This window comes from Theropithecus gelada, chromosome 17, assembly GCF_003255815.1.
Source record: "Theropithecus gelada isolate Dixy chromosome 17, Tgel_1.0, whole genome shotgun sequence".
Lineage (NCBI taxonomy): Eukaryota > Metazoa > Chordata > Mammalia > Primates > Cercopithecidae > Theropithecus > Theropithecus gelada.
In genome coordinates, this window is record NC_037685.1 from 90,805,317 (window position 1) to 90,820,082 (window position 14,766).

Here is a 14,766-nt window from a genome sequence, read left to right on the forward strand (position 1 = left end):
GTTAGAAGTAACTGCTCCTTTATCTTTGTTTTTAAAAAGTCTGTTTAAAGACACTTATCTCTAGGTTTTATGGATTACAAATTCAATTATAATGGTTTGGAAAGCCAATACTGTAAGCTCACTTTATTACTCTTGTGTCAATTATCAAAAAGGATCTTACATGAGAAAAGATATTTTAAATGTAACTTCTAGCTGGAGGGGTGTGTGTCCATCTATGATTCAGGATAGTTGAAGATTTCCTTAGGGAAGCAGTAAACTAAAAGTATAGTAGAAGGACTGACACCAGCAAACTCCAGACAGCCTAAGACAGGAAAGTGAGCGGCCAAAAAGGTAATGACAAAGAGTGGGACAAAAGTAGCAATATAAACTGGGAAGGTAAAGACATAACAGGGGCCAATAAAGTAGATAAACTGTAAACAGAAATCTCAAAGATATTCAATATGTGGGACAGAGCCAGTCAAAGGCAATCTTAAGAACAGGGCAAATGATCAAAGGAAAATCATTAGAAGCCGAAAGAGGTTAACAACAAAATAGAGGAACATGCCGCTATCTACATCACTGAATCAGCAAAGTGGCTTTCTGCCCTTGAAAATAAAGTGAGAAGTTTTCTTCATATGTGAATACATAGTACCTAAATTTCCTTTGGTACATAATTTACTGCAATTACTATGTTCAACACAAATATGAGAAAAGACAAATGTGTTTGTTTATACAAATTTATTGTACATGAGAAATCTTGTTACATGCATATAAGGTGCAGTGATCAAGTCAAGGTATTTACGGCGTCTATTCTCTGAGTACAATACATTTATTTGGTCAGATACAGTCACTCTATTCTGCTATTTGGTCAGATACAGTCACTCCATTCTGCTATCAAACATTAAACTTACCCCTTCTACCATATGTTTGCACCCTTTACACACTTCTCTTCATTCTTCCTTCTCTGCCTCGACTTCACTCTTCCCAGCCTGTTATCTACCTTTCCACTTTCTACATCCATGTGATCACAATTTTTAGCTCCCACATATAAGTGAGAACATGTGATATTTGTCTGTCTGTGCTTGGTTGATTTCACTTAAGATAATAGCCTCCAGTTCCATCTATGTTGCTGCATATGACAAGATTTCATTCCTTTTTATGGTTGAATAGTATTCCACAGTGTATATGTACCACATTTTCTTTATCCATTCATCCACTGATAAACACTTAGGTTTATTCCATATCTTTGCTATTGTGAATAGTGCTGTAATAAACATGCGAGTACTAGCATCCCTTTGAAATATTTATTTCTTTTCTTTTGGGTGGATACTCAGTAATGAGACTGTTTTTTCTAACCTTTGGTTCCCTGACCCTTTTTGGACAACAAACTTAAGCACAAAATTCAAGGTTCAGTAACAGGCACTATCCCTGAGCCCCATCCACGAGGACCATCCAGTTTTTCCAAAGGCCGCCAGAGCAGATGCTTTCAACCTGATTGTGCTGACAAGATTTAGAAAGTTGTCTAACAGCAAAAGTAGGTAGTTCTTAGAAAGTTTACCCGAGTCAACATGTTCATCCTGGATATAAGTAGATGTTTTTACAATTAAATGACGGCTCTACACTGCAACAACATATCAGCTTCAGAGCTAAATCCAGACTGAAAACAAGAACCAGTAAAATACTTAAATAAAAATTCCATCAGAGTCCGCAAAAACTTATTATCTGGGCCTGGAAGATACAGTTTAGACTGCTATTCATCTTTCCTACCCCATAGCAGAAATTATTTCTCTCTTTGCACAATTAAATTTCACATTTATCAAGTTAAAATGGGTAAATGATGCTTATGGAGAAATATTTTGCCTCCAGTGTAAATAGAGAAATTCCAAAGATTTTAAAATTTCACACACATGCATTGAAGTAACTGCATGTACCCCATATAGACTCAGAGAAATAAACTGCAGGACTCAATAAGCTATAATTTATACCAGGAATACAAAAGAACCAACTTGAATTCTTAAAATATTTATTCAGAAACTCCCCCAAGACATCATTAATTTCTTCTATGTCCTCCCATGCCTTTTTCTAAAACTGCATTTATTGCAGTTTTCATATGAAATGTTAGATGGCTTTAATTCTTGAGTATAAGCTTCTTAAGGGCAGAGGTGTATTTCTTTTAACTTTGTAGTTCCAATACCTAGTATAGCCCAGTACATAGCAGTCACTGAATAAGTAATTGATCAGTTAAATATGAAACATTTTAGTTACATTCAAGACATTAATTATCTTTCTAGTTGTCCAATGTAGAATAAATGAAGAAATGTATTATATAGACTTATAATGTAGATTCAGAAAACTGCCAGTAAACTCAAGATAATGGTAACCATTAGTTTATACGTGGGTATGCTCCATATGACAATATGAGTTCACATAAGAATATTATCTGTTTCTTTAATGTCTACTAACATAATGGCTTATTATTTACTGACCCATTTTAATCTAGTTGATGTTTTAATTGACTGGTACTTAAATATCAATCCTATTCATGCAAACCCCAATAAAAGTAGTAATCAGAAGAGAAAGGAATTAAATTAACTTTTGCATACTTCTGGGATAGCTCAACAATGATCCTAAAAATTAGCCTTTTACTAATAGTCTGTATTCTTCATTTAGTCCTTCATTAAATGTGAGAAAAAATTATTTAAAATAGAAAATTAATTAATAGTGATTTGATGGGACAGAAGAGATACTTAAAACAAAAAACAGTAAATCAAGATATAACTATTCATTATAAGAAGACTTTTACTTGGTCTTGGGCATAATAAAACCTGGGTAAACTTTGAAGATTAAAGTCGTAGGGGGAACAAAATTAACCAAAGCAAATATACTTGGCTAAATCCAGAAAGGCATTTAACCTCTGATTTGTTTTAATGTGAGTATTCAATGTCATATCTGATTATTGTCCAATGACAAGTTTCAAAATATAGTGATTATCACTCAATTAAGAAAGGTTTTTGGTACTATTTTTAAAACTTTAATGAAACTATTTATATAATGATAAAAAGTTATCCTTTTTTCATTTATAAAAATATTGCTTTTTCTACTTTTTCAGACATGGAAAAATGAGATCCCATCAAACTTTCAAAGATCTATCTTCTAATTAAACTTAATGAAATCCACAGATTGAAGAGATTTTTTTTTTAAGTTAAGGAAAAATTTAATTATCTTTGCAGCAGCCATAACAAGGCAACTCTCAATCTTTGACTGCAGGAAACATAAATGGCCTACAGCCCCAGCTGCTACCTTCTGAAACCTATCACAGTATTTGAGTTGAAGTCACAGTCCCCTGCTCCCAGCCAAGGCTTGAGTGTAGCAAGTATACTAAAATAGACCTGTTCCTGGGACACATGGGACTTTGGCTCAAGGATTCCCCAACAGGCTTGCCAAGCTCTCCTAGAACTGCAGGGCAGCCTGAGACACTTTCACCCAATCTCCACTCCTTCCCTTTCTCCTTCACCTAGGGTCAGGTCTGCATTGAGTTTGACAGCTCTCCCAGCCTCCCCCAGCTCCTCCTCCAGCATCCCTCACAGGCATTTCCTCTAGTCCCTTAAACATCAAACCTCTTGCTTCTCAGAGAACCAAGACTAATAGCCTCATTTCACAAAGCAAGTTTCAAAAAGGGTTGTCATTTTCAAATTGTTAGACTCATAAGTATTATACCTGAAGCTTAATCAAATTTCTTATTTTTTAGGTATTTAACAGAACACTTTTACTTTTTCTTATTTTTCTTTATATATGACCACCTGCTGTATTTTCATATGTTATCATGAGATATGTCTTAAGACCATGTGCAATGTACATGCCAGACACTGAAATACATTTGGAACACAGTTTTTCTCTAGCAATATTTCCAGAGACACCAATAGCCTGGATTATATCCCTTGCTTTGGCTTCCTTGAAAAATATATCCTAGGGTAAAGAAATATCTACCACAGGAATCCTAGAAAGACATACCAACCACCAGCCACCCCTGTCCAGTACTGCATCAATGCTATTGCTATAGCTTAAGAAGCCTGAAGATATAAGGGTTGCACAACAATGTGAATGTGTTTAATGTCACTGAACTAACTATACTCTCAAAGATGGTTAAAACGGTAAATTTTATGTTATATATCTTTCTACAATAGGAAAAAAAAGACCTAAAGTGAACAATGGCTATGTATTTCAACGGTGGGTAAAGAAATGACAAGATCTGGGTTATCTTTACTAGATAATCATAAAAAGTAGAGAACCACAGAAGGACAATGTAAACCCAGCTATTGGTATTATATCTAAAGAGTATACTAAAATCATATTTAGAAACCTGAATGAAATTAAGTAAAAGGATATAAGTATATATTTTAAGTGAACAAGCTCAGAACTAAAGATGCTACAGATTCACATCAAACTATCAAAGACAACAAAACAATTTTTTCACCCAGAAACAAGCTTCCCATCTTTTCCTTTATTTGCTCTCTGACATAATTATTTCTCCTCTCTGGACTCAGAAACTGTGGAAATCATGTATTCCCTTTATTCAGTAACTAATGTAGGGAAAATATTCTTGAGGTATCCCTAGAATCAAAATTAATGAGGGTTTCCTTCCATTTAATCTACATCCAAGATATAACAAATGTATAGGAACAACATTAGAAGCACCGGGCTTAAGGAAAAGTAGCCAACGTGACACTAGGAGGTTTGTGGTCTTCTGTCTGTTGCAAGACAACTCTCCCTGGGTCTCTCATATTTCATTTCCACTTGTATTGCAAGTAAAGACATTGATGGTCTTTTATCTAGATGCTCTTCAAGGATGTGTGTATACTAAACAATCTTGGAAAATAGCATCTCTTTCCAGAGCAAAGAGGAGGCTCACTTCATGTCTAGTATAATAAAGATAATGTCTCCTTTTACAGCAAAGTGCAGGCAGGTTCAAAGTTCCTCTCCTACAGCACATCCTCTCATCCACCACCAGAAAGTTCTGACCATGATTTGATTACCATTATCTACACTTTACTAAGAGGTCAATCAGAATAGATCGAGCTCCCACATCTCCCATGCAAAACATCTTCCCTTCTCTCTGGATGTCTACCCCATTCCAAGTCCCGTAACTGTAGCTCAGTCATTCTGTGGGGTGGGTGAATGGCACTGACAAAAAGGATAAGTTGGACTGACTGTCTTCAGACAGTCCATCCAAAAATGTTTAGACTTAATTATTTCCTGAACCAAGAACTGTAATATTTATCAGCCAGCTGGAAGCCAAGTTGAAAGCTCTGCCACTCTGTAGTCCCTCAACCAATAAAGGTCCTATTTTGGTCACCTAACAACTATAAACAACACTTTCCTTCCAGGAGCACCACGTACACCTTTCAAGACTACTTATCTTGTGTGAAAGACAGGCATTAACTCGCCTCTCTCTTCAAAAACACCATGACTTGAACCCTACAGGTATGATCATAAAAAATGTTCAAGTGTTTAAAGACATGTCACCAGTATATCATGCAACCCTTAGGCAACTATGGAGACCTCTCCAAACTGAAGCTATCCTTAGTTACTCTGGGGAGCTTCCTGGAGAAAAAAACTGACTTACTATGTGCACTCTGCAGGCCGTTATCCCTACAGTGGGAAGTGGTAAAAAATCTATACCTGATTTTAGCTAAAGTGATCAGTGACACCACATCAGCCCTGGGAGACAATCAGGTCAGCTTCAACTCACTGACCAGGATTGTTACGAATGAAAGAATTGTCCTAGACTTCTTTGCTGAACAAGGGGAAGTTTGCATAATCACTAACACGTCATACTGTATCTGAATTAATACCTCAGGCCAAGTGGAAAGATAAATCAAAAAATTTAAAAAGAAAGTTCATGTCCTTTGTAGGGACGTGGATGAAGCTAGAAACCATCATTCTGAGCAAACTATCGCGAGGACAGAAAACCAAACACTGCGTGTTCTCACGCTCAAGGTGTTCTCAAGGTGGGAACTGAACAATGAGAACACTTGGACACAGGGTGAGGAACATCACACACCAGGGCCTGTCATGGAGTGGTGGCAGGGGCGAGGGATAGCATTAGGAGATACACCTGATGTAAATGACAGGTTAATGGGTGCAGCAAACCAACATGGCACATGTATACATATGTAACAAACCTGCACATTGTGCACATGTACCCTAGAACTTAAAATATAATTAAAAATAATAAAAATAAAAAGGAGATAGATCTGTATGTATTGATTGAAAGATATATAAAGTACAATAAACACGACATAAAACAAACAAACAAACAAAAAAGCCACTTGATGTTCTAAGGTAGACTCTGATGATTTATTAGATTATGGGATTTGTTCAGCTGACTAGATCTGGGACCTGGAAGGCAGGACTGAGGCCAATACTCCAGACAGGCCTCTTTCTGCTACCCACAGTCCTACTGACCAGCATCCTTAATTAAGTATGCTATGAAACAAATTGAACAGATTTCATCATAGCCTCTATCACTCAGATCAATCACAGTCATTGCTGCCCATAATATAAAAGTAATATTCCCTATGCTCAAGGTTTCTTTCCTAAAATACAACCCACTGCAACTGGCAGTATTCACATTACACTATGAGTGTCATAATATGGGCTTTGGAACTGACACAAAGCCGAGTCAGCCTGCTGCTAATGCTGTGAGCAATAAAATGCTTTGTTTTTAACCTAGGAGTTCATGTCTTTTGACAGCACCAATAGAACTGTGGCAGACTAACATGTCAGTTTATAAGTGGCAGATCCTCTAAGACCCTTCATGTTCCTGACCCTCCCATCTGCAACTCCATGGGTACTGGATCAGGGAGAAACCACAGGAAAAGGAAGTTACAGCATTCTATCACTGTAGGCTTGAGGACATATACACTGAAGAAGAACCAAATATCTACCCCAAAAGCTCTAGGATTCCCATGTTTTGAATCCTTCAAAAAATATATCACAATTCAATCAGTCCTATGACCAACAGCAAGATTTCAACAAACTCTTTGAAATCTAGAAAATACTCTTGATAACCCAGGAAAGCATGACTCTGACAAAAGAAGACAGAAGACACAGAAAGGAAAAGAAAAGAGGATAGAAATAAAAGTAACAGAAAATTAAAGGGTGGCAGAAACTAGAGATTGGTTAACCAATATTATCCCAGTCCTTTTCTACTAAGGAAAAACTGGCCAACATGAGGGACAACCACACACATGAATACTGGACTCTGTGATGAAGGGTTTGGTTCTCCTGGGGCAACTGTGGCAGAAGGCTGTCTGTCCCTGGTGTCACAAGTGCTGACCACAGCAGAGAGTTGGGAGTGGCATTTCCATCAGAGCATTGCTGTGATATGGTACGGCATTTCTTCTGTATTACTTCTAGCTATGTACTACTCACATGACTCCCTGGGCCTACCAGAAATCTTGTAAGGTAGGTACAAAATTTGTAAAGTAATTGATTGATATAGGTTATGATGAAATCTGTTCAATTTGTTTCACAGCGTATTTAATTATGTAATACCATTTTCTGCTTAAAATACCTAGAGTGATTATGTTGCTTGCAGCCATATATATATATATATATATATATATATATATATATATATATATTCTGCTTGTTTGTCTTTGAGACAGAGTTTTACTCTGTCACCCAGGCTAGAGTGCAGTGGCGCAATTTTGGCTCACTGCAAGCTCCGCCTCCTGGGTTCACGCCATTCTCCTGCCTCCTGAGTAGCTGGGACTACAGGTGCCCACGACCACGCACAGCTAATTTTTTTTTTTTTTGTATTTTTAGTAGAGACAGGGTTTCACCACATTAGCCAGGATGGTCTCGATCTCCTGACCTCATGATTTGCCCACCTCGGACTCCCAAAGTGCTGAGATGATAGGCGTGAGCCACCACACACAGCCCCTGATAATAATATTCTGATAATAATAATGAGAATTATAATAATAATGAGAATAAAGTTATTCTAGGTACAAAGTTTATCATTTTCTTACTATATAATATCAAATGGGGGAAGTCTGCTCAATTCTATCATAATCACAAATTATCATTATTAGGATCAGACTAACAAAAAAAGTAACAATTCTCCTTATTCTCCTTAAAAAAAAGACTTTGTCATAAATATACTTTGCAGTAAAAGAACAATGAAGAATGTTTTTATTTTGCTATCTCATTTTCTCCAATTTAAGAGCAAATAATTGGTTCCTATTTTATTCACCAATAAAAAAGTTTTATTTTTAATTGGTGATTTGCTAATGTCATCTAGTTTAGCACATTTTAGTAATGCAATTTATTAAAATGGAATAAAATGGGTACAAATAGTTTTATGGGAAAATTGATAGCCAGACACCTCGAAAATATACTTTATTTGTGGAAAATTCAGAAAGACAGAGAGAAACAAGTATTTTTAGATATTACTACAATGTTTTTTGATAATTTTAAAGAATATAGAAAGAGCATAATCTGCAAGATGCAGAAAACAGAATCTATGTTACTTTTTTTGTTCGTTTGTTTGGCCTAAGTTAGAACTCTAGAAAATGGTACCTTTTACTCTGAAGCCTGTTACCTGCTACCTATTTCACACATTAGGCTTAAAAACAATGAGAAACCTTTACCAAGGAGTAAAAACCTTCAACAAAATATTTGAATAGAAAAAATAAGAATGTAGAACAATTCTTTCCATTTTCTATTCCCAATTAAAAGCATGGAAATTTAACCTGAGCATATCAGAAAAATGAGAAAGAAATAAATTTGAATGATGCTAAAATAACCTTTCACTTCTTAAAAATTAAGCTTTGAGAACTACACCAAGAAATTTATTTTACTGTTTATAGGATATCAAATAATTAACACTACTACTAACTGTAACAGAAAATATAATTACAACTAAGTCAATTAGTTTCTTAAAAGCAAATATAATCAGCTACATATATAGGCAAAAAATTTTTAAAAATTGAATCATCACCTACTATGTCCCACAAAAGTTAAAAATTAGAAAGAAACTATATTATACCTGTGACTTCCATAATTGTGGAAGGAAAACATGGCTCTAAGCTCTCCTCCTCCCTGGCTGTATTCACTCAACACTAAATATGGCAAATAAGCAGCAGTTTAAAAAGAAATCAGCTCTACAAACGTTCACAGCAACATTTTTCATAACAGCCGAAGAGCAGAAACAACCCGAATGTCTGTCAACTGACAGCTGATAAAATGTGTTATACCCATATGAAGAATATGTGGCAATTTTTTTAAATGCACTACTCCAACATGAATGAACCTCAAAAATATTTTGCTATTAATAAATAAAAGAAGCCAATCACAAAGATTCACATAATGCATGATTACATTTACGTGAAATGTCTGGAATATGCAACTCTATAAAGACAGAAAGTAAATCAATAGTTGTCTCAGGCTACAGAGAATAAAGGATTGTGGAGTTATAGCTAAGGGATGAGGACTTTGTTTTGGTGTGGCAATGAAAATCTTCTAAAATTGATTATGGTAAAGATTCCACAAATCTGTTAATATACAAAAAAAACTGAATCACACTTTTTGTTTTTTGGTTTTTTTTGAGACAGACAGTCTCGCTCTGTTGCCTAGGCTAGAGTGCAGTGGTGCAATCTCTGCTCATTGCAAACTCCACCTCCCAGGTTCACACCATTCTCCTGCCTCAGCCTCCCAAGTAGGTGGGACTACAGGCGCCTGCCACCACACGTGGCTAATTTTTTTGTATTTTTAGTAGAGATGGGGTTTCACCGTGTTAGCCAGGATGGTCTCAATCTCCTGACCTCATGATCTGCCCACCTTGGGCTCCCAAAATGCTGGGATTACAGGCATGAGCCACCGCACCTGACTTGAATCACACATTTTAAATGGGTAAATGTTATGATACGTTAATTTAGTCTGACTAGAGTTGTTAATAAAAGAAATTAAACCTGTATCAAAACTTTATATAAACAGAATTCTCAATATTTATTTAAGTCTTAATATTTTCTATAGAATAGTAACCTATAAAATTCCAAACTTTTAACCGATAGTTCTCTTTCTAGATATTTACTAGCTAAACATAAATTTATCATGACTATAGAAATGTTATTTTTCCACAGAAGAGCACCTTCAATAAAATTAGAACAACTACCCATAAAAGAAATTACTTAATTTACCCCCTAAATTTTTTAAATCAACATGGTTTGCCTTCAAGTTCATACTCATCAATTTAATTTGTAGTTAATTAAAATAAAGGTCAGACAGATTTACCTTTATGTCTGACAGCCAAAACAAATATTCCAAATAACCAAGAATTAGACTGAAATAGTCAAAACTTTCCAATAAATGAGGAGATCATGTCATTTATCAGGACAATAATGGCTTCTTAAAGCCATTATTCTCTCACAGTTTAAAACCTCATGTAATGTAATACTGTTGTAAACAAAAGGATGGGACCCCAGTTTTACCAACATTTTAATAAACCTTTTATTCTCAAATAATTATAGACTCATAGATAGTTGCAAAAAAATCAGATAAAGTAATTGTTCAACTTTCCTCTACAAACTTTTCTTTAGGGTTACTCTTCATTAATCTTCAGATGAATAAAAAGCCTGGGATCAGATGACAGAGAAACTTGTTAAAAGCACCAGATTACAACAGACCAACCAGACAAGGAAAGACACAAAAATAGAAAGGAAAAAGAAAAGCAATAGGAAGGAAAAGGAGAGAAGGGAAGGGGGAGCTCAGAGACAAGATGGGAGAGAAGAGATGGAAGAAAGCAAAGAGAAAAGAGAGGAGGAGGAGAAGGGAAATGAGGCTAGTAGTATATGAATTAAAAGACTCTAGTCCCTCCAGCAACTAAATGGGCAAGGTCTATGTCAGTGATGGGGAACACATCCCAGACCTCCACGCCAGTGTCATCTAACAAGCCCAGAATGCATGAAAAGGGGTTCTCTTCCAAAGGTTCCTACTGGACCCATGCCATAGAGACCCTCTACTCAGGTCTTCAATTCTGCCTATTCCAAGAGAAACAAATCACAACATAGGGTTCCCCACTAGCTATTCGCTAACACTGTCATCTGAAATGTCCATACTAAATTATTAGTTTCACAGCTCCTATCATATTCTCATTTTGTTTTTTCTTGAGTCGGAGTCTCGCTCAGCCACCCAGGCTGGAATGCAGTGGCATGATCTTGGCTCACTGCAACCACCGTCTTCGGGGTTCAAGCAATTTTCCCGTCTCAGCCTCCTGAGTAGCTGGGACAGGTACCCGCCATCATGCCCGGCTAATTTTTGTATTTTATTTAGTAGGCTGGTCTTGAACTCCTGACCTCAGGTGATCCGCCTGCCTCAGCCTCCCAAAGTGCTAGGATTACAGGCATGAGCCACCGCACCCGGCCTATTATTTTTCAAATACCATTTGTTTACTTTTTTTTTTTTTTGAGACGGAGTCTCGCTCTGTAGCCCGGGCTGGAGTGCAGTGGCCGGATCTCAGCTCACTGCAAGCTCTGCCTCCCGGGTTCACGCCATTCTCCTGCCTCAGCCTCCCGAGTAGCTGGGACTACAGGCACCCACCACCTCGCCCGGCTAGTTTTTTGTATTTTTTAGTAGAGACGGGGTTTCACGGTGTTCGCCAGGATGGTCTCGATCTCCTGACCTCGTGATCCGCCCGTCTGGGCCTCCCAAAGTGCTGGGATTACAGGCTTGAGCCACCGCGCCCGGCCCCATTTGTTTACTTTTAATTTTTAACTTTATTTTTTTTTATTTCAGATTTCGCTTTTCTATTCCTATCATATCAAGAAAATATAAAATGGCCAAGCTGCCCAGAACCTTAAAAAAAAAAATGCATAATTTTTACTTTTATTAAGTGTGAAACAGATTTACTTCGTATCTATTAACACACTGGCTTCAAAACTTTGCTGCACATTAGGATCATCTGAGGATCATTTTAAATTTCCCAATGTCCAGGTCACACCATGCCAATTAAGTTTTAAAAGTATGGAGGTGAGAATCAGGTATCAATATTTTTTAAGACGATCACTCTTGAACAATTATACCAATAAAAGCCTCTTTTCCTTTTTTAAGAAAAGAAAGAGAAATTAAATGAATATTAGTTATTCAGCTTGAATATTAAAATGTTTAAGTCTAAATGTGTCTTTTTAGCAGTATTTTTGGAAACATCTATAACCTTGGGTTTCCTTATTATTCATGTAAGCTCAACTTTTCAGTTATTAACATTAAAACAATGAAAAGACCTAATTTACCTAATTGGCAAAACATCTCAAAAGTTAAAGTAATTTATGAGACTAACATAGAATAAACAGTTCATATGATTATGTCTTATACAAGGTAATCTAATAATTCTACTACAGGAAAAGCAACCTAGGAAATGGTTACATTGTTGTGTGCCAAGATGTATCTGTAAGATAAATTATGACATAGTACAAATAGGAATTCTATATGTTAAAAATAATGCTAGGCCAGATGCAGTGGCTCATGCCTGTAATCTCAGCACTTTGGGAGGCCGAGGTGGGCAGATCATGAGGTCAGGGGAGATTGAGACCATCTTGGCTAATACAGTGAAACCCCGTCTCTACTAAAAATGCAAAAAAATTAGGCGGGCATGGTGGCGGGCGCCTGTAGTCCCAGCTACTTGGGAGGCTGAGGCAGGAGAATGGTATGAACGTGGGAGGCAGAGCTTGCAGTGAGCTGAGAACGCGTCACCACTCCAGCCTGGGAGACAATGCAAGACTCCGCCTCAAAATAAATAAATAAATAATGCTACAAAAGAATATTAAAAGGCATGCAGAGCTTCATATCAACGTTTTCATATAAACCAATCACAAAACAATTAAAAGAAATATATGTCATTTAAAAATAGATTTTATATACACACAAAACTTACTTGCAGTTGAACTGAATTGTGCCGGAGGCCTTCCACAATACAAAAAAATCTGTCAATTTTTTTTTCTTCACCGGCTGAAGTTAAAGCTTCTAAAACTTCTTCAAGGCTATTAGAAAATTTGAGTCAATTAAATTGCAAGTCAAAGTAGCAAACACAAATGCCATAATACAATTGCTTTATCCTATTAAAGTCAATATCCTAAGCAGCCAATATATTTTACAAGCAGTTTACCGAGTACATACCATGTATCAAGCACAGTTCTAAGCATATTACATTTTAATCAGTTATCCCTGACAATAACCCTGTGAAGATGTTTATCAAGCATTTATATAATGCTTACTAACATCAGGTACCATTTAAACCACTTTACAAATATCAACTCATTTTAAAGTATATAACAACTATTTGGGGTGGGTACTATAATTAACCCATATTATAGGTTAGGAGACTAAGGCAGAAAAAGGTTAAACATTCTGTCCAAGGTCTCACATCTGTGAAATGGTGGAGCAAGAATCTGAAATCAGACAGTTTATGTGGTGGGCACCATATAAATGCTCTCAACCACTGCACCCTTATGCCTCAAAAGTTTAAGTAAACGAAGTTGTATGATAGTCAAAAATATATAATAATATGGTATTATAAATATTCAATTATAAAATATAATAATTATGCAAAAACTATACTTCCTCTTCTTTTAAATAGTTAACAGCATCCAGTACACTGGAGAAGCTCACAGTTCATGGACATGGACATGCAGTCGTAAATGTTATTTACAGGATATTGACACCCATTCTGAAACAAGGAAAGGGAAGGATAACAGAATAGGGAAGGGAAAAGAAAAGCAAGGAAGAGTCCAAGAGGAAAGAGGAGGAAGAAAAGGGAAAAAGAGGAGGTTAAGAGAGAATTTAAAAATGATAGAGGAAAGGGGAAAGGAAGAAAGTGGGAAGGGAAGCTCAGAAAGTATATGTCCACATAAAGTCACTCTTAGATTTGTACACCAACATTTATACAGTCTTAAGTACTGAAGTTGTAAGCCTGGCTTTGCAAGCTTGGGACTGCTGCTAGGTGTGGCTACACCTCTTCTATACATAAACACTGTAGGCACACTTTGCGGGCAGACTGGCCAAGGCCGAGTGGTGTCTTTGACTATCCAACCATCAAGCTGAACCTGCTCAATCCCTCCAACTCCAGCAGGACCTCCACAAGGCTGACTTTCAAATGAACACAGGAGGCTGCCCTTACAGGGCTCTGCCAACCCCTACATGTGTGGGATATTTCTGTTAGTTCTTTTGGCTGTTTAGTTTTTATATATTTATCTTTTTTAAAAGGCATTTTAAATAATTTTTAAATGCTTCCTTATAACTAGAACCCTAATTTTTAAAAATCTTTATCTTTATAATTATCTTTAATATGTATGTAACAGTATTTAATTATACTCCTAACAAATGTGGTTAAGTTCTTTACAGCACTAGTATGTGCTTTATGCTCAAGGACTTTGTACCCTCAACCAGTAAACTACAATTACATAAATCATTTTCTAGTCTGCCTTACATATAGATTTCCAAATCATAATATGTTTGCTTTTACAAGGGGATAGAGAAGACCTACAGTTTGAAATAATTCTATCTGGGGAAAAAAAAAATCACATAAGAAACAGAGCCGTTTGTATATTTTCAAAGCCTTCATTTAGAATGTTTTTAAATTTAGGGTTTCGGTTAAAAAAAAAGTTTAAATATGATAAAGAAATCAGTTTTTCATAGAAGTATTTTAGCCCATAACTAACAAATCAATTAAGATAAATAATTATTACTCAAAAATTTCCAGCCAATAAGAATCTAACTTAGCTGCTTAAA

At 36.2% G+C, this 14,766-nt stretch overlaps 1 protein-coding gene across 5 annotated transcripts in view; it reads right to left on the reverse strand.

Annotated features, from left to right (window-relative positions):
- The window catches only part of DIAPH3 (diaphanous related formin 3), a 506,048-nt gene that overhangs the window by 327,587 nt on the left and 163,695 nt on the right, over positions 1 to 14,766 (reverse strand). For all 5 annotated transcript variants that reach the window (XM_025364744.1, XM_025364743.1, XM_025364742.1 and 2 more), the window contains one exon: positions 12,914 to 13,019. In XM_025364744.1, the coding sequence (XP_025220529.1) occupies positions 12,914 to 13,019 (106 nt within the window). The remainder of the gene's footprint in view (positions 1 to 12,913; positions 13,020 to 14,766) is intronic.